The sequence below is a fragment of the Ammodytes marinus genome, assembly GCF_949987685.1.
Source record: "Ammodytes marinus genome assembly, chromosome: 6".
In the NCBI taxonomy this organism is placed as follows: domain Eukaryota; kingdom Metazoa; phylum Chordata; class Actinopteri; order Uranoscopiformes; family Ammodytidae; genus Ammodytes; species Ammodytes marinus.
In genome coordinates, this window is record NC_137235.1 from 16,933,287 (window position 1) to 16,958,839 (window position 25,553).

At 41.6% G+C, this 25,553-nt stretch overlaps 2 protein-coding genes across 2 annotated transcripts in view; both read left to right on the forward strand.

The window, feature by feature from the left end:
* The first annotated feature begins 960 nt into the window (after nucleotides 1-960).
* Nucleotides 961-9,460, forward strand: atg4da (autophagy related 4D, cysteine peptidase a). Its single transcript, XM_080028974.1, has 11 exons — nucleotides 961-1,298; nucleotides 2,333-2,600; nucleotides 2,722-2,805; nucleotides 4,406-4,579; nucleotides 5,203-5,554; nucleotides 5,665-5,729; nucleotides 5,905-6,056; nucleotides 6,369-6,447; nucleotides 6,656-6,732; nucleotides 6,895-7,014; nucleotides 7,847-9,460. Exons 2-11 carry the CDS (start codon nucleotides 2,384-2,386, stop codon nucleotides 8,024-8,026), a joined length of 1,500 nt encoding a protein of 499 aa, XP_079885100.1. The 5' UTR covers nucleotides 961-1,298; nucleotides 2,333-2,383; the 3' UTR covers nucleotides 8,027-9,460.
* Nucleotides 9,461-10,715: 1,255 nt separating this feature from the next.
* The window catches only part of smarca4b (SWI/SNF related BAF chromatin remodeling complex subunit ATPase 4b), a gene marked incomplete at both ends in the record, with an annotated part of 41,991 nt that continues 27,153 nt past the window's right edge, over nucleotides 10,716-25,553 (forward strand). The window contains 10 exons of the mRNA XM_080029238.1: nucleotides 10,716-10,892; nucleotides 11,351-11,483; nucleotides 11,909-12,439; nucleotides 12,652-12,750; nucleotides 13,061-13,319; nucleotides 13,616-13,742; nucleotides 13,887-14,060; nucleotides 14,192-14,365; nucleotides 14,539-14,712; nucleotides 14,881-14,928. Of these exons, the coding sequence (XP_079885364.1) occupies nucleotides 10,716-10,892; nucleotides 11,351-11,483; nucleotides 11,909-12,439; nucleotides 12,652-12,750; nucleotides 13,061-13,319; nucleotides 13,616-13,742; nucleotides 13,887-14,060; nucleotides 14,192-14,365; nucleotides 14,539-14,712; nucleotides 14,881-14,928 (1,896 nt within the window). The remainder of the gene's footprint in view (nucleotides 10,893-11,350; nucleotides 11,484-11,908; nucleotides 12,440-12,651; nucleotides 12,751-13,060; nucleotides 13,320-13,615; nucleotides 13,743-13,886; nucleotides 14,061-14,191; nucleotides 14,366-14,538; nucleotides 14,713-14,880; nucleotides 14,929-25,553) is intronic.

A 25,553-nucleotide genomic window follows, 5' to 3' on the forward strand; every position in this document is an offset into this window, starting at 1 on the left:
TGTAAGTTAATCAGAAGAAAAACAAAATATACTGTATTCAAATATGGATTCTACAACACAAAAGTTCAAGTATAAAAACATTACACAACTCTCTGTTCACTGAAAGTGTATCTATTTGTACCCTGGGACATTTTTGTTTGTGATAGATGTGATTCAAATACAGACACCCAAAGTGCAGTATGTGGAATAAAATATTTTTTTTTCTCAAAATTTGCCACCTTTCAGTCTTTTTTTTCCCTGAAGCCTCATCTGTGATAGAAAACCCTGCAGTAACCCTTGCATAATTGTATCATGGTAAAGTTATTTTTGGCTAAAGTAAACATGCGGGTAATTATATAATAATAGACCAGTTTTTACAGCAAGGAATGTCTGATTCATCTGGGAATTAAGAGAGCTATGATTGTCATTTGACTCGGGCATGGCAAAAAAAAACAGTGTTATTTGTTAATTATTTAATATTTATTGTTGTTTTGTTCCTGTTTGAGCAAATCAAAATACCACATGTGAAAAGGCCCACAATTAAACATGTGGACATAAAACACTTAGGCTACATTTTCGCTTTTACTAGAGAGATTTGGAGAGACAGAGAGTTGACATAAAGCAAAGGGAGGGAGATATGCAGAGAACCGACCATGGGTTTTGAGCATGGTTTTGAGCCTAGGGGGAGGCTCTACCACTAGGCTACACCACGATCGCTCACCTTAATTTGACTTTTTTAATCAATCCCAAAAATGTATCGTCCGTCACACGTATTAAAAGTAATGTATATAACTATACAATACACAAACTATGTATGCATTGACTTAAAGACGATATAGTATTTTAGTCAATATAACTCTGCTAATGTCTATTTTCCATATTATCCAATCAGCTGTCTCACAGTGAATACTTAAGTTCAACCAATAGCGTTGCGTCAGGAAAGGACAACAGGAAGTCAGTGTCCTCTGCTGTCCGAGGGAATTGCTAATGCAGTGACTGGCAGGGGAGAGCTAAACCCGCTATTTGCTTATCTCCCGTTATCTCCACAACTGTGTGAATAAATTGGCTTGTTTGTCAGATGTGGGTACCGCGTACCGTACTGACATTTGCAGAATTTTGTTAGAGGGACGATCATTCCAGTTTGAGTGTTGAACGCCGGGTAATAGCTAGCATCTGAAAATGCTAACGTTAGCTCCTATTAGCAAAGGCTATTGCATTTAATTTATCTGTGAAGGCTGCAGTAGTGAAGAGAGATAAGAGCACTATAATGTTTCAACCATCTTCAAGATACCAACCAGCTTAACCGGCGTTGACAGCAGGTAGGCTTACCTAGTTATCATCAAGTGAAACTTTTACGTTTAGGTGAATACTTGGCGTGGGTGTTGTGTTAGGAACATGTATTGTTTTATGAACGACGAAGCAACAAAAATAATACACTTCAAATGTTATTTGCGTCCCTGCGAGATATTTAAAGACTTTATTAGAGTCGTGACAGATGAAACGATGACAGCCGAGGTAATCGGATGACTCTCGCAGGCGCCGAGAAAGAAAGCCGACGGTGGTAAAATACAAATCACATGATAGGGTTATTTTTTCGCACATAAATGTTCACATCAATGCAATCAGTGTCTTACCACCGTGCTTGTGTTCGCTGTTGAAACTGCTACTCATCGGTTTCAGGGCAGGGTAGAAACGTCATTGGTGCTTTTCTTTGTGTTGTGTTCATTGTGAAAGCAGCAGCAGCTGATGACGAATGACTTTACACTGACTGCGTTGTATTTATTTATACTTTACAGGAAGTGAGAACTTCCTGAAAAGTATATGGTTGAAGCGCAGTTTCCCTTTGACAGTGTGATAAACCAGTTATTTTCATTATTGATTACATGTCATAAAAATAAATGATTTAGTGGGAAACTGTCCATCACAATTTACAAAAACGCAAAGTGACTTATTCAAATAGCACAGTTTAGTTTTTTTATGGCTGACAGTCCAAAACCCAAAGAAAATCCATTTAGTTTGTCTAACTTGTATTTTTAAAAGGACCAAAATAACTTCCATGATTATTGCTATTATGTTTATCTCATATAAAAAAATAAAAAGCTGAAAAAGTTAAACATTGTATTGATCAACAATCTGATTATTTGAACAATCTGATTATTTTAATAAACTTATCAGCTCTACTGTAGACCATATACAATCATACAATCCAATTTTAGAGGTAAAAGACACCATATAGTATTCTGCAAATATTAAGTGAAATAAGTTTAAGAGTTGGTCAGGCATAGTTTGAAAAGTCAGTAATTTACCTGACCTCTTGCCATCTTCCTCCTTTTTCTTCTTGTTCTCCTGTCAGTTCTGTGTTGCTATGTCGACTATCCGAGTCCGGCTCTGAGTGCTCAGAGGCATGAACTCCGTTTCCCCCAGTGCAGCGCAGTACGTGGGGGGAGTGATGCAGGATGAGCTGGTGGAGAGCCGGAGGCAGCAGCCCCTGGAGCGTCAGGGCAGCTATGGCCCCAGGCCGCCGCAGACAGCAGACCCCAACAGAGAGGCAGCCGGAGAGCCTGACGAGATGGACAAGCTGAAAGCAAAACTGATGTCGGCATGGAACAACGTCAAATATGGTTTGTGTACTACGGCATAGGCGGATGTGTTTCTGGGTGCCTTTGTCTTGTTCTATTTGTTTGTTATGTTATGTTTATTTATTTATTATTTCCTTTTATTATTATTTTCCTCTTTCTGTAGGTTGGACTGTAAAATCCAAAACATCCTTCAACAAAATCTCGCCTGTCACTGTCCTGGGAACCTCCTATCTGCTTAACAGTGAAGGTAAGCTTTAAACGTGTTTTTAAAACATTTGAAGGTTAATCCCTTTCCCATCAGAGTGGCCTGTAAGCATTTCCTCTGTAGAAAGAGAGACATGGAGAAGATCAGGGGCCTCATTTATCAACGGTGCGTACGCACAATAGAGTGCGTACGTGGCTCACTAAGCAACATTTGCGATTTATCAAAAGTATACTTGACGGGAAGAAGTGCGGTGTTCCACGCACAATATAACCCATGCGTACGGACAAAAAGTGGAGAAAGGAGAACTGGCGACTCCAGTCGGCAGATGAATGAAGTACGAGAACGAATGTGTCTGTGTAAAATTAATCGTATTAAGCCATGCATGCATGCATGTCATACATCGGGAGTTCCTTTGCAAAACGGATAAAGCCATTCTTACAATTAATATGCCTCGACCGATTTTTCCATGGAGTGATACCAACAAAAACAAAACGAATTAGGATCTTAAATAGCCTACAAACGGAGACATATGAGTGCAAATAAAAACAAAATAGCAACGTTCGAATAAACTCTGCAGTTATTAAAGAATAACCTATCTGCATGTTGTGGAATTAATTCTGATAATATTGAGGTGGAATACAGCCTATTACTTTTACACTGACGCTGTTCTCGATGCCTCAGTCAGGCAGACAGGAGTGCACCTTTTCATACACTAATGATAAGCCTACTGTACATCACATAGGCTACTGTGATTTTTTTCACGGCTTTTAGTCCGTTTTATTTATGTGTTTTTCTTTGTGTTTAAGCACGTCGCAATTGTGTTTTGAAAGGGACTGTGAAGTTTATTATTAACCCTCCGCCGCCCGTCACTGCCCCTGGATGAATTCTCCGAATCTGTATCTCATGGGGGGTCTCAGTGCCCCCCGCTCGTGGCACAAACACTGTTGTGTGAGTGAGGATATGCACTTGTTTGCGTCCACTTTTATGTCGGATCACTTCTTTTTATTTCGGCCACAGCGTTCACAGAGATCGCCACAGGCTGCACTCTATCGCCTTTACGCTCACACTGCCACCAAACTATATTTTCCCTGTTCGCCACTTCTCCAACGGCTACTTCGGGGTGACCGCAGTGATCCACACCGTGTGGAGTTTATTTTTCCATTTCCCTTTCAGTCGGCGATTGCCACTACCGCCTTCATGCACTCAGTAAATGATATTCATTCGGGCGTGTCGATGACTATGTATGGGTAAATATGGGCGGTACGTGAAGCCCGCAAAGGCTGCGCCACATTTAGAGTTGATTGTGATTTATAAAGGGAAATAGGCGTAGGACGTGAGTGCGCACTGCTTCATAAATCGGAAAATATCTTTCGCACGCACTGCCCTAAATCCTACGAAAGCAACCTTCTAACGCAAATCCTACGCAAAGTTTGATAAATGAGGCCCCAGACCACAGGTGTTGTAGTGATGTGTGTTTTTAGTTAACTTCGGGGGTGTAACCCTTTTCCTCTGAAAAGTTGCTGTGTTTTACATCAGAGAATACAAAGCTGTAGATGTTTAATAAAAAATAAAAAATAAAATAAAAAAAGGCTTCTATTTCAGACATGTAAGGTTCTCTTTCTTTCTCTTGGCCTCATCTCAGACGAGGTGGAGCGGTTTCGTCTGGCTTTTTTGTCCAGGATTTGGCTGACCTACAGGAGGGAGTTTCCTCAGCTGGAGGGCTCCACCTGGACCACTGACTGTGGCTGGGGCTGTATGCTGCGCAGTGGCCAGATGCTGCTGGCACAGGGGCTCCTGGCCCATTTGATGCCAAGAGGTTTGTTTCTCTGACAGTTACACAAACACACACATTCACAAATTGAAGGAGCATTATGTGTTGTCCTTTCTAGACCCGTTTTTAAAAGGCTGGTTTATGTTATTTTTCCTACTCAGTGAAACAGATTCAGTTATCTCCCTCTAGTGTAACTTATATTACATCTCTCCTTTTTAAATTGATAAGACTGAGCTGATTATTTTGTCTGGTGAGAGATCATCTGACACATTTGACCTCCTTTCTTCGTTGAATGTCAAGGGCTCTTCCCAATTTTTGTATCCCTCGTGCACGTTCTTATATACTAAATTTTTTCACTCATTATTTTTTTTATTCACACATATTTTATGCACTAACTTGTCCTGTTTTATCTCTGTTTATTTTCATCAAAGACAGTGTTCGTCTGTCTCAGAGCTCTTTTTACACTGGGTCTCTCTTCTGCTATCTCACTTTGTGTTTACAAAAAAAAAACATTTACTCCATGCTTATCAGTGTGACATTCAAAAAGTTTCTACTGTCTTGATTTGTTCAAAGCTAGAAAACCGAACAACATGTAAGAAATAAAATATCCCCACTTCTTTAGCCTTGCTGTAATAGATTACTTTTGTGAACCTTTTTGTTCTCTGTAGACTGGGCTTGGCCGGACGCTCAACAGCTAACCGAGGTGGATTTTGAGGTGTTGAGACCACGCTCACCGGCCCGAGCTGGGGGTGTCCCCATCCCCTCCTTTGGCTCTCCACGAGGATCCAGCACCTCTGAAAAGTCTCTGCCCAGTGAACAGGCGCCTAAATGCAGCCTGAAACAGAGACCTGAGTCTGCAAGGGACAGGCAGGCAGAGCCAATCCACCACAAGCTGGTCACCTGGTTCGGGGATCAGCCCACAGCACCTTTCGGGGTTCACCAGCTGGTGGAAATCGGCAAAAGTTCAGGGAAGAAGGCCGGTGACTGGTATGGCCCCTCTATAGTGGCACACATCCTAAGGTAAGGGCAGTGGAAGAAGCTTTCTCTTAACACACAAAGCTCCACACCTTTGTTAAATGATTTAGATGACACTTGACCATCGTTTGAAGTTATGAATACATTTATTTCAGGAAAGCAGTAGCCAAAACGTCAATGGTACACAACCTGGCTGTATATGTGGCTCAGGATTGCACTGGTGAGATTAAGACTATATATTTGCTGAATTGGATAATTACTCCATGTGAGAGTTCACTTAAGATTTAACTCTATATTTCTTTATTTTCTCTAGTATGTACTCATTTTTGGGAAAATGTCCTTCTTGGTTGTTTTTCTTATGTGTGCATATTTCTTCTCATGGTGTTTCTGCACAGTGTACAAAGAGGATGTGATGCGTCTATGTGACCTGTCACTAAGCCAGACTCCCCCTGATCTGTCCAGCCAGGCCTGGAAGTCTGTCATTATACTGGTGCCTGTACGGCTGGGAGGGGAAGCCCTCAACCCGTCCTACATCGAATGTGTCAAGGTCTGCATATTCTGCCTCAAAGCACCAATCCATAGACACCCTCTGTGTTCCTGAGAGTAAACGTTTCATAAAGAATATTGCTGCCGGGGTACTCGTGGTGTAGTGGTTAGAGTGCCCCCCAATAAAGGTTCAGTCCTCAGAAGCAGCAGACCACGGGTTCAAATCTGGCTTGTGGTGTTCTCTGCATGTCATTCCCCTCTATGCCCTCATTTAATCTCTGTCTTAATAAAGCATAAAAATGCCATTAAAAAAAATTAAAAAAAAAGAATATTGCTCCTAAACTCGTATTTAAAACAGTGTGTTTACTTCCAGAACATCCTAAAGCTGGACTGTTGTATTGGAATCATCGGAGGCAAACCGAAGCATTCACTTTACTTTGTTGGCTTCCAAGGTGAGACCCAGCCTCTTATTTTTTTCTTTGAAAGACTGAATGGAGCAACATATTCCTTAGAAAGAGCTTAACTCGTGGTGTTTTTGTGCATGATCCCCCACTTAAGAAACCTCCTCTTGGATATATGAAAACGTCATGCATCAGTTTTCTAGACGGGCAGTGATTTTGTACTTTAATTCTGTTTTTAATTCCTCTACCTGTACGTTAGATGAGCAGCTGCTCTATCTGGACCCTCACTACTGCCAGCCTGTGGTGGATGTTTCTCAAGCCAACTTCTCACTGGAGGTAGGTTGTGCTGTCTGTGTCTGTCTTCTACATTTTTGTCTGTCTGCCTTTTTTATCTATGCTCAATACCGTTTTGACTGTAAGTTACATATTACATGTCCTGTCATGAACTTTTATTGATATGTTTTTGTATGACCTCTGTGTCCCTCTGTCACCGTCCAGTCGTTCCACTGTAGCTCCCCCAAAAAGATGCCCTTCAACCGCATGGATCCAAGCTGCACCATCGGCTTTTATGCCAAAACCAAGAAGGACTTTGAGTCTTTATGTTCTGCTGTCAGTGTGGTGAGTCTTTGCACCATGATCTGGCTTTAAAGGCTTGATAGCATTTAATTAAAGAAGAGCACATAACTTCTTTTACTACTTCCACTTGCTATTCTGTTAAGGCATAGGTTCACAATTTGTCTTAAAATTATAGAAAGGTGCCAATTTAAATACTGCAACAGTTTTTTTGTTTGGTCTAATAAATAATCGTTTTCATACTATCAAGAGAACAATCTCTGTTCTGTTGAAAAAATACAATCAGAAGTTTATTCTTAAGATAATATGTGGCTTGAGTTACCCAAATAAACAGCTGTCTTTTTAGAACAAGATTTTCTTATATAACTTTCCCTCCACATAGAAGCTAACACTGGGTCTGTGAAAATTCAAAGAGGGGGTTTTAGGTAGGGGGTAACCGAGACACAACATAAAAATAAGACTTCTCTGCTCCCAGGAACCACGATTGCAGGTATTTGCTTGGTGTAACGTACTAAGGTGATTGGTTAACAAAATCCACAGAAGCTATGCTTATGTTTATCAAATATTTTACCATCATTAACCTCTTTCGTTTTTACACTCACTGCAGCCAGGCATCCTTTCTTCTCCCAGCATGCTGTTCTTAAACAAAAATATAAACTGGTCACCTGATTATTGGTATAAAACCGAATGCAACGATGGAAGTAATCAAAATTGAAAGTTACATTTTTTTTCACAAATGTTGTAAAAAGACTTGTTTTGTTATTGGATTTTATGCATTCTCTTTAAGTGATGTTTTTTCCTGTTTAATCAGTCTTCTTCAGTGAGGTATTCTGTAGGGTTGTGGGAGAGTTTTGACCATGTTCTGTTGTCCTCGCAGGCCCTGTCTCTATCGAAGGAGAAATACCCCATCTTTACCTTCATAGAGGGCCGGGGGCAGGATTATGGACTTGAGGGTCACAGCAGCATTAACAATGCACCTGCAGCCCACATTCTGCCCACGGGCAATCTGGAAAAGAGCAACAACAGAAGAAACAGTGATGAGTTTGTCTTCTTGTAAGGATGCTCTCTCTGCTCTGACCTGTGGAGGGCAGAAAAGGACTCTTCATTTCCTCTCAAAGGGAAGGACTTCAATTCTGCTGAAGGTGCAGCATCAAAGCTGACATGACTCTTTTGTGCTTTATTGCCTTCACTGGTCAATAGAAATAAAATAAAAATTAAGTGGCTCCTTCACCTTTTGTGTGGATGGGTAAACTAAACTAATAAGCATTACTTTAATTGGTATGGACTGGATATTATTTTCCTAGCAAAAGGCACGATTTCAAAATGGATCATGGTTAGAAATGTAAAATCAAATACACTCAACTTTTGTGTTTTGGTCGTGAACAGGATGTGCTGAAGGTGACGTGTGATCCACATGATATTTAATTAACTCACTGGTCAGGTATGGGGAGGGGCCTTATATTATTCTTGTATTATATACCATCTGCTGTACATCACCTTTTTAATTTTCTTTATTTACATTTATTTATCAGGTGTATGAATGTCTGTTTTAGTGTGAGCGAGTGCAGGGTTGTTGTGATTTCCTTTTTGTCTTTAGTAAGTGTACCGATGTTAAGGAGTTTGTCACATGTTTCTTTTAGAAATTTCATATTCTTCCCAGAGCATCTCGAACAGGTGTGAAATTTGTCTAGTGTTGCAGTATGACCCCAATATCCCACAGTTGAAAAAGAACATGATTTCCCACATGCTTTGGCACTCCATTATTGACCATTAAGAATAAGAAACACTTGCAGTAATCTGCTTTTTTACAAATTTCCTAAAGAGCAGCTTCTGACTCCTGACTTGGGGGTGGGAGAAAATCTTTTTATTGGAGATAATTGACTATTTTCTTTTGGTAAGATGCAGTTTATCCCCTGAAGCAGGATTATAAAGTTATAAGATACTTGTGCAAGGTAAAACCCAGAACAGCTCTTTTTTACTTAAGTTATGGGTTTTACTTGTCAAAGTGTTAAAACTAGTAATACCGGCACAAGCCGATTGGAGTGTCTGCCTGGAGCTTCTGTTGCAATGCCAGTTGTGTTTTGTCTGTCTCCTTTTCTACATGAAGGCTACTACTGCAAGTTGCACTACTACTGTTGTTTGGTTTGTTGTTCTGATTAAACTTCAAACACTGGAATCACATGTTACTCATGTCTCATACACTGTTTTTGAAGACATGTACTCCATGTGCTAAAATGTGCAGAAGAAGCTCTAGCTATTTAGTATCATGCAATGTTCGTCTTTAAAATGTCCTCAGAGGAATTAATGTCTTGGGGCTTTTTGAACTAACCAACTGTGCTGTATACAGCAAATGTTAGGCTACAAAGAAGGGATAGTTACTCTGTGTAAAATGTTGCTGTAGTTAAGATTCAGTCTATTAGATATTTTAGTTTATTGTAGAGGAATTATACTGCAGTCGGTCATCACAATGTGATTTTCTTTGATTTTCTTTCTCTGTGTGTGACTCTAGCTAGAGTATGATCAAGATCTAAAAAGCCATTAAAAAAAACTTTGATTGCACATAACTAGTTTTTCCATCTAGTGTGTGGTGGTGGTAGTATTCATGATCACTTCAACTCAAACTGATCAAATATGGATTTAGTTTTGTGAACTTTTCTCCTGGGTAGAATACTCACTATTAAAACAAATAAATAAAATTTAAGTAATTCAGAAGCCTACAATAACTACTATTCGAATATGAAACCCTAATTCATCACGTTGTAACAGTCCTATTCACATTAATTCATTAAAATGTTGAAAAGGAAAGGAAACAGGAAACTAAATTAGTGTAGATGCATTTTTTTCAAAAGTTGATTGTATCATATCATCATACCAGACTTGTATCTTCATATTTTTTAATGTTCATAATGAAACTAAGATGAACATGTTAATATTATAGTCCAAACTTCATGTACAGTCTGAGCCATGGTCTGAGAGCAGAGCCTTTTCACTGCTAACGCATGCGCGGCGCGCTAGCGAACAGGCAGCCGTGACTAGACATTCGGTCATAGGAGCGGCGGAGGGGGCGCTCGAGCCACGGCGGTGAAACAAATCAACGCTAGAAGGCAGATTACGAAGAGGGTGAGTGGACTAATTGCGACAACCGCTGCGTCTTCTTTCATCTCCCCCAAAAATAAACTCGGGAGCGCAGAATTTCTCCTCGAACTACCTGTCCTGTGGATGCGGGTAGGTCAGTAGCACAAGCACATTCCGCCATTCCCCCTTTTTATATTTAACGAGACACCCTACCATGGTCTGGAGTGAGGGAATTCTCAGTAGAATGGGCTCATGTACATAATTTGCTGTATATGCCCGTGCTCAGTAGAAGTGCAGTGGTAGACCCTGCAGCTGTAATGCATATGGGCGCAACGGGTGTTTTGGTGCAGCGCATCAGGAGAATGAAGTCCTATAGGCGTGTTCCTAAATTCACGAATATCATGAAAGATTGTGCGACCACTTAATTTATTAGAAAAGCATAATTGAAGGCATATAAAGCTTGAGTGCCAGGATTTGTTAAAACATATTAAAAAAAATCAAACCATTTGATGAATGCATATTTATTACTAACCTTTACATACTGCATTGCCACACTTCTTTGCAAACATTTACTTATTTCTCTCTCTCACCCTCTCACCTTATGTCCCTTATTTGTCTCTTTTCTATAATGCCGATGCTGCTAATCCAGGAGGAGCAGGAGAACCAGGGCAATGTCCACCCCAGATCCCCCCATGGGAGGCACCCCTCGCCCAGGTCCGGGTCCCTCCCCGGGGCCCTCCCCAGGCTCCTCTCACAGTAGGATGGGCCCCAGCCCTGGACCCCCCTCTGGACATTCACAGCCAGGGCCCTCTGGGTATGGCCAGGACAACATGCATCCTTTGCACAAAGTAAGGACTACATCCTTTTGGAAACAGGTGGAGAGTGTCAGCAGTTATTTCTTAAAATCATATTCCAAAAATGTCCATTATCCATATGAAATACTTCATATAATATCATATTCAAATAGAAAAGGGATGTTCTTATGACCTTGTACTGTGTAGGGAAATAAAATAGGGATACGTTTATAATAGCTCCACTATTTTATACTGGCAGATGCTGATTGACAGTGGCACATTATAACTCATACACCAATCCTTATTTCAGAGAGCAATCGTTAGTCTAATTTCTAAAATGATATGAAGTACAATGCCATTATTTTGCTATGCCTTTCATATTATATATCATGTTTTAGTATTTATTGTAATGTGATTTCCCCCTAGCAGACCTACAGTATATTACATTTGCAGCTACTTAATAATTTCCCCACTGTCTGGGACACATTTGAACTCTGTGATTTCTCCCACAGCCCATGGAGAGCTTACACGAGAAGAGCATGAGCGAGGAGAGCCGCTTCAGTCAGATGAAGGGACTGTCAATGAGACAGGGCGGACACAGTGGTATGGGCCCTCCACCGAGTCCTCTAGACCAACACTCCCAAGGTGCTTATCATACGCAGAATCATCTTAAGCAATGTCATCCTTTCCAGCATTGTGTAAGACAAGACTTTAACACATTTATTTCAATATTACGGTGTCACATCTCAGTCCAGCTCGAACAAAGCCAGCGTTAGCAGTCAGGTAGTAACTTTGTGGCTGGGCCTCTGCATGCAGTCAACTATAAGGAAGAGATGAAACAAGATAAACAGACAGGCTTAGCATTGTGAGTCAGTGTTTAAAAGTTATGAAATAACAGTCTGGCGGGACTTGAATTGTGGTAAAGAATAAGTCATTGTTTATCTGGCAGTGTGCTCCAGGAAGTCACTGCAAAAGAAAATAACCATATTTCCCAAAATGCAAATGTTTCCTTCAGCCCGGTGAGTGCTCTTGTTCTGAGTGCTGTCTGTCTTTCTGTCTGTGTCTTGAAGGTTACCATTCTCCATTAGGCGGCTCCGACCACTCCAGCCCCGTCCCTTCTAATGGTCCTCCCTCTGGACCTCTTATGCCTTCATCGTCGTCGTCGTCCTCCTCTGGTGCTCACGGTTCTGCCTCTGCACCTTTGGATGGCCCGGCTGGAGATCAACACACTCTGGGCCCCAGTAACCGTCTGGGACCAGCAGGTAGCTCCGGCCCGGGTCCTAGCCCTGGACCCAGTCTGGGCTCCAGTATTACCGGCCTGGGATCTGGTCTTGAACCTGGAGGCCATGGAGGTCCCGGCGGCCCTACTCCCTTTAACCAGAACCAGCTACACCAACTCAGAGCCCAGATCATGGCTTATAAGATGCTAGCCCGGGGACAGCCCCTACCCGACCACCTCCAGATGGCTGTCCAGGGGAAAAGGCCGATGCCTGGAATGCAGCAGCAGCCCATGCCGAGCCTGGCTCCTGGAGTGGGATGCGGGCCAGTGATTGGACCGGCAGGACCAGGGCCAATGGGCTCGGGCTACAGTCGAGCTCATGGTGAGCATTCATGGGAAATATCTGGAATGCCAAGTTATATCCTACAGTCTGATGGGTAATAAAAATACATTAGATTCATACTGGTATGGAACTTTAAATCTTATTACTGCAGTTACTTTCCCAAAACTCCCACATTTGTCTTCTCAAATTGGAAAGGACCTGTGTTATACATATGCCATAAGACTTAATAGAATATCTCCTTATTTCTTTAGGAATGATGGGTCCAAACATGCCTCCTCCAGGCCCATCTGGTACTCCAGCTGTGATGCAGGTACAAAACCCAAACGGACCTCCCAAGTGCTGGCCTGAAGGTATGTGGTGCTGCTGTAAGACCTTGTGAAAGCCGTCATCCTCTTTTGCTGTTGAGCTAGTGTGAGTACCTTTGTTGAAACCTAACTCTGATACTGACGGAATTGGCAGCTTGTTTGCCCATATAAATTCCATTTATAACCCTTAATCCACTCTAATGTTATTAGTTAGACACATGTGCTTTTCCTGCTCTGACATGTCAAAATGTCTGATGGGTACTGTAATGTCCCAATATATTGTAGACTACGGTAGCACTTTCAGCAGCAATGGTATTGATCTTTCCTTTATTTAAATCACTTCACTTGCCTCCAGGTCCAATGGTGAATGCAGCAGCCCCCTCCAACACATCCCAAAAGCTGCTTCCCCCACAGCCCACCGGTCGGCCCTCTCCTGCCCCCCCTTCAGTTCCCCCCGCTGCCTCCCCAGTCATGCCTCCACAGACGCAGTCCCCCGGCCAGCCTGCACACCCCACTCCCATGATGCCTTACCACGCCAAGCAGAACCGCATCACCCCCATTCAGAAACCCTGTGGGCTCGACCCAGTGGAGATACTGCAGGAGAGGGAGTACAGGTACAGCACCGCCTTTTGTGGAAGCACAGATCACACCACTTTAATATTACTGTTTCTGGGGAGTAAATAGATTTTAACTTTCGCAATTTGAAACTGAGAGGTTGTCGTATCTATGTTGTACCATAAATAGTAAACATTACTGTTTCAACTTTCAACAGTGCCACACACTTACCATAAGCTTTTTTTGTATACTGTACAGCAGAGGTATTCAAAATCAGGAAAGTAGAAAAAAACCATAAAAATTTTATAATACATAATGAAATAACTGCAAATCAGTGCTGTTTATGCTTTCGCAGGCTACAGGCTCGCATTGCTCATCGTATCACCGAGCTGGAGAACCTGCCGGGCTCTCTGGCTGGTGATTTAAGAACCAAAGCTACTATAGAGCTCAAAGCCCTCCGACTGCTTAACTTTCAGAGACAGGTGTGCACTACCTTATCAAGCGTCACATTTTCACCTTCACTTTCAACCTTCACACCGTCACATGTTTCGTATTTTCAGTGGTGGTGATGATAATGACTGAGTCCTCTTGGTTGTATACGTGTATGTGTTCTGGACTCTCCACAGCTGCGTCAAGAGGTGGTGGTGTGTATGCGTCGTGACACAGCTCTGGAGACTGCCCTTGATGCCAAGGCCTACAAGCGAAGCAAGCGCCAGTCCCTGAGAGAGGCCCGCATCACGGAGAAACTGGAGAAACAGCAGAAGGTTGAGCAAGAGCGCAAACGCAGGCAGAAGCATCAGGTAGAGGACAAATGCAGCTGTGACGTTCCCTTCGCTAAGATTAAAAGCGGTATTTTAAAAATGACTTCTCTCTTTTCCTTTGTTTTGTTTTTCTTTGTCCTTCACCAATCATCCTTGTGCTCTAATCTTAGGAGTACCTCAACAGCATCTTGCAGCACGCCAAAGATTTCAAGGAGTACCACCGCTCCATCACAGGCAAAATGCAGAAACTGACCAAAGCCGTGGCCACCTACCACGCCAACACTGAGCGGGAGCAGAAGAAAGAGAATGAGCGTATCGAGAAAGAGAGGATGAGGAGGCTTATGGTAAGAACAAAGCAAAATGGCAGCAAACACACACAGCAACACCAGTAGTTGCATATGGCCGTGCATGTTACACTCTTGCCAGTATATACCCCCCCTCCCTCCTTCACCCCCCCGCCCCCACACACACATACACACACATGTATACACACATGTGTATGTGTCTCTCCTCCCAGGCCGAGGATGAGGAGGGTTATCGTAAACTGATTGACCAGAAGAAGGATAAGCGTCTGGCCTACCTGCTGCAGCAAACTGACGAGTATGTGGCCAACCTCACAGAACTGGTCAGAGCTCACAAAGCTGCCCAGGCCCTCAAGGAGAAAAATAAGAAGAAGAAGAAAAAGAAGAAGGTATGGAAACCAGTGGGCGATGGATGGACCTGTTGCAATGTTGTAAAGTGTAATTTTCTCTGAGCTAAAGCACCAAAAAAAACAATGTTTTATAATCAGTGACTTTCACACCTAAGAGCTGTATGTGATCTGTATGTTGGGATTAGTCAGCTACTTCTTGTCTTTCAGTTGGAGAACGCAGAGGGTCAGACTCCTGCTCTGGGTCCAGATGGAGAGGTGAGCAGATGCTGCAGCTGATGCAGTGATGGCAGAACTTCAGATTACTGTTTATATATTCCAGTAAAGAAGAGAGGTAGTTAAAGCAGACATTTAGTGTCAATAATTTTGTTTATTCAAATACACATTTGCTCTTTAAATTTGCTAGATTCAAAATGCAAACCTGATTGTGTGTTTGGTTGCTTCCTGTAGTCTTATAAACACAACGGAGAACAAATTTCACACAAAGCTTCACTGGGGGTAGTGTTTAGCTGTTATGTGCTGTCATGGCAAAAAATACAATCTGTAACTGTGTAACATTTAGATCAGATAGATAGCACTAACAAACATTGCATTATACATATCTAAACATGATCTCTATATGCAACAGGGGACTAAACTTCAAAGCCCAGGGGCCTCATTTATAAACGTGGCGTATGCCCAGAAGAGGGCGCACGCCAATTTCTATGCAAACATTGCGATTTATAAAAAGCAAACTTGACGGGAAGATGTGCGGTCCTCCACGCAGACCCATGCGTACGCACAGAAAGTGTAGAAAGGAGAAACGGCGACTCCGTCGGCACATGTATGAGGTGCGAGAACGAATGTGTTTGTGTAAAATGAATCCAGATATAGGCCTATTATAAGCCATGTAGGTCTATCATATATGGAGTTCCTCTGCAAAACGGATGAAGCCATTCTTACAACTAATAAAAAATGCCTTCACGGATTTTTCCATGGAGTGATACCAACAAAAAACAAAACGAATTAGGATCTTAAATAGCCTACAAACGGAGATAAGTGCAAATAAAAATAAATAAAAACGTTCGAATTGTTAAGTTGCATGTTATCTACTGCGCGTGCGCGGCAAGCGTAGTGGCTGTTCTCTGACTGTGAATAATGGCGACGGCCATGGTTGTGCATGTGATATGCTAACGTTCAGTAAAAGTCTAAACTCGAACAACTGTCGTTGTGGTTATTGGATTAACATTGGTAGCAGAGGATGGCCGCTGCTGTGAATTACAAAATTCCGCCACCGTTTGACGAGAAGACGTCATACGAAAGCTGGAAAAATGAGATCGAAATATGGAGACTCGTCACCGAACTGGATAAAAAGAAGCAAGCCTTGGCGGTTACCTTGTCGCTAAAGGGGAGAGCCAAGGCTAGCGCTCTGGAAATTGCTGCTGGCGACTTAAATTCCGACACGGGAATGACTGCACTTCTGACTAAATTGGACTCGGTGTTTTTGAAAGAAGAAAAGGACCGGCAGTACGAGGCGTACACACAGTTCGACCGGATCGCTAGAGGAAGCAGTACTTCAATGGTGGATTACATCATTGGTGTGAATGCTGAAAGCATTCACAGCTTTAATATTCTGCGTATTTATTCTTATTATTATTGGTGTGAATGCTGAAAGCATTCACAGCTTTAATATTCTGCGTATTTATTCTTATTATTATTATTATTATTATTCCGTACGTTCTTTGGCCTTCAATAACTTCAACATACTTCAACCTTCATACAACTTCCACATATCAATATTTTCAGCTCTTCAAGGGCTTTCATGGGCCATTTCAACATTTTCAAAAAAATTCATAATTTCATATTTATTCAACGTTTTATGAAAAATATTCAGATCCCAGCCACTCATTCATACTTATTCCCACAAACTTCATATACACCTTCAATTGTTCAGCTATTTCAGGACATTAATCTGTATGATTCAGAATTTTTTGCTACACTGCAAAATTTCAAATAAATTCAACTTTTATGAATTTTAATATTTCATGCAAAATTATGATGGTCCCTACTCATTCATACTTCATCGTAGAAACTCGATTTCAAGTTCTTCCTGTTCGTCTTGCACAGGAGCATACTTTCATAATTCAATATTTTTTCATAAAATGTATAACTTCAGAGATATTAAAGGTTTAATAAACAAACAATCTCTCCATGCAAATGAATAGGGAAGGATCCAAACTCGAAGAGTTTGGACATGACGCCAAACCTATCTGCTCATTCATACGTCATCCTAGAAACATGATTCTAACATATAAATATTCAGCTGACTTCCCTCTTTCATAAACATAAACAGTTTTTTCAACAAATGTTTAGTTTTCTCATGAGACAGCCTTGTTTGAAGGCACGCATTATCAAAATCAAACAGTGAGTGGATGGAGCTACACTCCATGATCGGATGTCAAATGAACTCCATTTTCAACTTGCTGGCCTAACCAAATTGTTTACAATACAGACCCAAATGTCACAGTGAATATTAATTGGAATCTTCTCATTCTCACGGTACCATCATTTTTTCTGTCAGACAAACGGTTTGCGAGATACAGCCATTAGTTCGGGCTTAGCGTTCATTTAAAACCTCTGTCTGTGTGACAGGGGATTTGGGGACACAAGTGTCTGTACGTGTGTAGATTAGCAGCTGTTTACAATTGACACTGATTAGCTCTCTGTAACCATGGTAACACCATTGGCACGTGCACCTGTCTATGACTCAACGATGACATCATTGGCTAATGTAGGTCAAACTCCATAGAGAGCACAGAGAGAGAGACACACACACACACACACACACACACACACACACACACACACACACACACACACACACACACACACACACACACACACACACACACACACAGACACACACACTCACCCTGCACATACCACAGAGACAGACACACACACACACACACACACACAGACACACACACACACACACACACACACAGACACACACACACACACAGACACCCACAGACACACACACACACACACAGAGACACACACACACACACACACAGACACACACACACACACACAGACACCCATACACACACACACACACAGACACACACACACACACAGAGACACACACACACACACACACAGAGACACACACACACACACACACACACACACACACACACACACAGACACACACACACACAGACACACACACACAACACACACACACACACACACACACACACAAACAGACACACAGACACCCACACACACACACACACACACACACAGACACACACACACACACACAGACACACACAGAGACACACACACACACAGACACACACACACACAGACACACACACACACACACAGAGACACACACACACACACACACACACACACACACAGAGACAGACACACACACACACACACACACACACACACAGACACACACACACACACACACACACACACACACACACACACACACACACACACACACACAGACACACACACGCACACACATGCACACACACATGCACACACACACACAAAGACACACACACACACACACACACACACACACGCACGCACGCACACACACAAACACCCTACACAGACACACAGACACACACACACACACACAGACACACACACACACACACACACACACACACACACACACACACACACACACAAAATTCAAGTTGCCTTTACTCAGTCAGTTTTCATCCGATAAACTTCATACCACATTCTACATGTTCAGCTCCTTCAGGACATTACATGGTAGTATTCTGATTGAGCTGAACACAGGGTTGGGGGTTCAATTCCCCATTCCAACACCAAATTTTAGACTTCACCAGATTTTCTTAAAATTTTGCACAGATGTTGATTATGACTCAGAGATGACATCACAAGAGTTTAGAGGTCAAAGGTCAAATTTCAAGGTCACTGTGATGTTGCCTTTTGTGACTGCATTCTCATGAACGCTTCCACGGTTTTTCTTCAAATTTTTCACAAATGTTGATTCTGACTCAAAGATGAACTGATTAAATTTTGGAGGTCATACTTCAAGGTCATAATTCATTCCTCAATTCAGCTAGAAAGTCCATTCAAACTTCCAAATATTCCACATTTTTCAAACATTCTATTATTCAACCATTCTGTTGATTCAGATATATTCATCCTTCGTTCTTCATCAACATTCAGCAGTGAAGCGTCAGCTTCTTCAACATTAGCGTCAGCATTCACACCGCAATTTCTTCAAGGAATTGCAATTCTAGTTATTATTATTATTGGTGTGAATGCTGAAAGCATTCACAGCTTTAATATTCTGCGTATTTATTCTTATTATTATTATTCCGTACGTTCTTTGGCGTTCAATAACTTCAACATACTTCAACCTTCATACATGTTCAACATATCAACATTTTCAGCTCTTCAAGGGCTTTCTTGGACCATTTCAACATTTTCAAAAAAATTCATAATTTCATATTTATTCAACGTTTTATGAAAAATATTCAGATCCCAGCCACTCATTCATACTTATTCCCACAAACTTCATATACACCTTCAATTGTTCAGCTATTTCAGGACATTAATCTGTATGATTCAGAATTTTTTGCTACACTGCAAAATTTCAAATAAATTCAACTTTTATGAATTTTAATATTTCATGCAGAATTATGATCGTTCCTACTCATTCATACTTCATCGTAGAAACTCCATTCAAAGTTTGTCCTGTTCGTCTTGCACAGGAGCATACTTTCATAATTCACAATTTTTTCATAAAATGTATAACTTCAGAGATATTAAAGGTTTAATAAACAAACAATCTCTCCATGCAAATGAATGGGGAAGGATCCAAACTCGAAGAGTTTGGACATGACGCCAAACGCTTCTCCTCATTCATACTTCATCCGAGAAACTTAATTCTAACATATAAATATTCAGCTGACTTCCCTCTTTCATAATCTTAAACAGTTTTTTCAACAAATGTTTAGTTTTCTCATGAGACAGCCTTGTTTGAAGGCACGCAAACTCAAAATCAAACAGTGAGTGGATGGAGCTACACTCCATGATCGGATGTCAAATGAACTCCATTTTCAACTTGCTGGCCTAACCAAATTGTTTACAATACAGACCCAAATTTCACAGTGAATATTAATTGGAATCTTCTCATTCTCACGGTGCGATCATTTTTTCTGTCAGACAAACGGTTTGCGTGTGAGAGGCAGAAGTTCGGGCTTAGCGTTCATTTGAAAACGCCTCTCTGTTTCATCCCTGAGGGGGAGAGATCACTAACTGCATGCATAACAGCTGTTTGCAATTGAGACACTGATTAGCTGTCAATCACTATAGAGACCTCTGCACCTGTCTGTGACATCATAGGCTAATATGTAGGTCAAACTCCAATCATTAGGATCCATAGAGAGAGAGAGAGGGAGGGAGAGACACACACACACACACATACACACACACACACACGCACACACACACACACCAGACACACACACACACACACACACACACACACACACACACACACACACACACACACACACACACACAGAGAGACACACACACACACACACACACACACACACACACACACACAGACACACACACACACACACACACACACACACACACAGAGAGACACACACACACACACAGAGAGACACACACACACACACACACACACACACACACACACACACACACACACACACACACACACACACACACACAGAGACAGACACACACATAGACACCCACACACACACAGACACACACACACACACAGACACACACACACACACAGACACACACACACACACACACACACACACACACAGAGACACACACAGAGACAAACACACACACAGACACACACACACACACACACACACACACACATATACACACACACACACACAGACACACACACACACACACACACACACACCCTACATATACCACAGAGACAGACAGACACACACGCACACACACACACACACACACACAGAGAGACACACACACACACACACACACACACACACACACACACAGAGACACACACACACACACACACACACACACACACACACACACACACACACACACACACACAGACACACACACACACACACACACACACAGAGACACACACAAACACACACAGAGACACACACACACACATAGACACCCACACACACACACACACAGACACACACACACACACACACACACACAGAGACACACACAGAGACAAACACACACACACACACACACACACACACACACAGAGACACACACACACATATACACACACACACACACCCTACATATACCACAGAGACAGACACACACACGCACACACATGCACACACACATATGCACACACACACACACACACACACACACACAAAGACACACACACACACACACACACCAAAGTGAGACACACTCACAGACACACACGCACGCACGCACACACACAAACACCCTACACAGACACACAGACACACACACAGACACACACACACACACACACACACACACAGACACACACACACACACACACACACACACACACAAAATTCAAGTTGCGTTTACTCAGTCAGTTTTCATCCGATAAACTTCATACCACATTCTACATGTTCAGCTCCTTCAGGACATTACATGGTAGTATCCTGATTGAGCTGAACACAGGGTTGGGGGTTCGATTCCCCGTTTCAACACCAAATTTTAGACTTCACCGGATTTTCTTAAAATTTTGCACAGATGTTGATTATGACTCAAAGATGAACTGGTTACATTTTGGAGGTCATACTTCAAGGTCATAATTCATTCCTCAATTCAGCTAGAAAGTCCATTCAAACTTCCAAATATTCCACATTTTTCAAACATTCTATTATTCAACCATTCTGTTGATTCAGATATATTCATCCTTCGTTCTTCATCAACATTCAGCAGTGAAGCGTCAGCTTCTTCAGCATTAGCGTCAGCATTCACACCGCAATTTCTTCAAGGAATTGCAATTCTAGTTGGTGTGAATGCTGGAAGCATTCACAGCTTTAATATTCTGCGTATTTATTCTTATTATTATTATTTTTATTCCGCCACTTTTTAGGCGTTCAATAACTTCAACATACTTCAACCTTCATACATGTTCCACATATCATTATTTTCAGCTCTTCAAGGGCTTTCTAGGACCATTTCAACATTTTCAAAAAATTTCATAATTTCATACTTCTTCAACGTTTTATGAAAAATATTCAGATCCCAGCCACTCATTCATACTTATTCCCACAAACTTCATATACACCTTCAATTGTTCAGCTATTTCAGGACATTAATCTGTATGATTCAGAATTTTTTGCTACACTGCAAAATTTCAAATAAATTCAACTTTTATGAATTTTAATATTTCATGCAAAATTATGATGGTCCCTACTCATTCATACTTCATCGTAGAAACTCGATTTCAAGTTCTTCCTGTTCGTCTTGCACAGGAGCATACTTTCATAATTCAATATTTTTTCATAAAATGTATAACTTCAGAGATATTAAAGGTTTATTAAACATAAAAGTCTCTCCATGCAAATGAATAGGGAAGGATCCAAACTCGAAGAGTTTGGACATGACGCCAAACCTATCTGCTCATTCATACGTCATCCTAGAAACATGATTCTAACATATAAATATTCAGCTGACTTCCCTCTTTCATAAACTTAAACAGTTTTTTCAACAAATGTTTAGTTTTCTCATGAGACAGCCTTGTTTGAAGGCACGCATTATCAAAATCAAACAGTGAGTGGATGGAGCTACACTCCATGATCGGATGTCAAATGAACTCCATTTTCAACTTGCTGGCCTAACCAAATTGTTTACAATACAGACCCAAATGTCACAGTGAATATTAATTGGAATCTTCTCATTCTCACGGTACCATCATTTTTTCTGTCAGACAAACGGTTTGCGTGTGAGAGGCAGAAGTTCGGGCTTAGCGTTCATTTAAAACCTCTGTCTGTGTGACAGGGGATTTGGGGACACAAGTGTCTGTACGTGTGTAGATTAGCAGCTGTTTACAATTGACACTGATTAGCTCTCTGTAACCATGGTAACACCATTGGCACGTGCACCTGTCTATGACTCAACGATGACATCATTGGCTAATGTAGGTCAAACTCCATAGAGAGCACAGAGAGAGAGACACACACACACACACACACACACACACACACACACACACACACACACACACACACACACACACACACACACTCACCCTGCACATACCACAGAGACAGACACACACACACACACACACACACACAGACACACACACACACACACACACACACACACACACACACAGACACACACACACACACAGACACCCACAGACACACACACACACAGAGACACACACACACACACACACAGACACACACACACACACACAGACACCCATACACACACACACACACAGACACACACACACACACACACACACACACACACACACAGAGACACACACACACACACACACACACACACACAGACACACACACACACAGACACACACACACAACACACACACACACACACACATACACAAACAGACACACAGACACCCACACACACACACACACACACACAGACACACACACACACACACACAGACACACACAGAGACACACACACACACAGACACACACACACACAGACACACACACACACACACAGAGACACACACACACACACACACACACACACACACAGAGACAGACACACACACACACACACACACACACACAGACACACACACACACACACACACACACACACACACACACACACACACACACACACACACACACACACACACACACACACACACACACACACGCACACACATGCACACACACATGCACACACACACACAAAGACACACACACACACACACACACACACACGCACGCACGCACACACACAAACACCCTACACAGACACACACACACACACACACACACACAGACACACACACACACACACACACACACACACACACACAAAATTCAAGTTGCCTTTACTCAGTCAGTTTTCATCCGATAAACTTCATACCACATTCTACATGTTCAGCTCCTTCAGGACATTACATGGTAGTATTCTGATTGAGCTGAACACAGGGTTGGGGGTTCAATTCCCCATTCCAACACCAAATTTTAGACTTCACCGGATTTTCTTAAAATTTTGCACAGATGTTGATTATGACTCAGAGATGACATCACAAGAGTTTAGAGGTCAAAGGTCAAATTTCAAGGTCACTGTGATGTTGCCTTTTGTGACTGCATTCTCATGAACGCTTCCACGGTTTTTCTTCAAATTTTTCACAAATGTTGATTCTGACTCAAAGATGAACTGATTAAATTTTGGAGGTCATACTTCAAGGTCATAATTCATTCCTCAATTCAGCTAGAAAGTCCATTCAAACTTCCAAATATTCCACATTTTTCAAACATTCTATTATTCAACCATTCTGTTGATTCAGATATATTCATCCTTCGTTCTTCATCAACATTCAGCAGTGAAGCGTCAGCTTCTTCAACATTAGCGTCAGCATTCACACCGCAATTTCTTCAAGGAATTGCAATTCTAGTTATTATTATTATTCCGTACGTTCTTTGGCCTTCAATAACTTCAACATACTTCAACCTTCATACAACTTCCACATATCAATATTTTCAGCTCTTCAAGGGCTTTCATGGGCCATTTCAACATTTTCAAAAAAATTCATAATTTCATATTTATTCAACGTTTTATGAAAAATATTCAGATCCCAGCCACTCATTCATACTTATTCCCACAAACTTCATATACACCTTCAATTGTTCAGCTATTTCAGGACATTAATCTGTATGATTCAGAATTTTTTGCTACACTGCAAAATTTCAAATAAATTCAACTTTTATGAATTTTAATATTTCATGCAAAATTATGATGGTCCCTACTCGTTCATACTTCATCGTAGAAACTCGATTTCAAGTTCTTCCTGTTCGTCTTGCACAGGAGCATACTTTCATAATTCAATATTTTTTCATAAAATGTATAACTTCAGAGATATTAAAGGTTTATTAAACATAAAAGTCTCTCCATGCAAATGAATAGGGAAGGATCCAAACTCGAAGAGTTTGGACATGACGCCAAACCTATCTGCTCATTCATACGTCATCCTAGAAACATGATTCTAACATATAAATATTCAGCTGACTTCCCTCTTTCATAAACTTAAACAGTTTTTTCAACAAATGTTTAGTTTTCTCATGAGACAGCCTTGTTTGAAGGCACGCATTATCAAAATCAAACAGTGAGTGGATGGAGCTACACTCCATGATCGGATGTCAAATGAACTCCATTTTCAACTTGCTGGCCTAACCAAATTGTTTACAATACAGACCCAAATGTCACAGTGAATATTAATTGGAATCTTCTCATTCTCACGGTACCATCATTTTTTCTGTCAGACAAACGGTTTGCGAGATACAGCCATTAGTTCGGGCTTAGCGTTCATTTAAAACCTCTGTCTGTGTGACAGGGGATTTGGGGACACAAGTGTCTGTACGTGTGTAGATTAGCAGCTGTTTACAATTGACACTGATTAGCTCTCTGTAACCATGGTAACACCATTGGCACGTGCACCTGTCTATGACTCAACGATGACATCATTGGCTAATGTAGGTCAAACTCCATAGAGAGCACAGAGAGAGAGACACACACACACACACACACACACACACACACACACACACACACACACACACACACACACACAGACACACACACTCACCCTGCACATACCACAGAGACAG

Excerpts from the sequence above, each read along its gene's own strand:
- atg4da (XM_080028974.1), top strand. The coding sequence starts at position 2,384 with ATGAACTCCGTTTCCCCCAGTGCAGCGCAGTACGTGGGGGGAGTGATG. Across the intron at positions 2,601-2,721 it reads ATGGAACAACGTCAAATATG|GTTGGACTGTAAAATCCAAA; the intron begins GTTTGTGTACTA and ends CTCTTTCTGTAG. Across the intron at positions 6,733-6,894 it reads AAGCCAACTTCTCACTGGAG|TCGTTCCACTGTAGCTCCCC; the intron begins GTAGGTTGTGCT and ends GTCACCGTCCAG.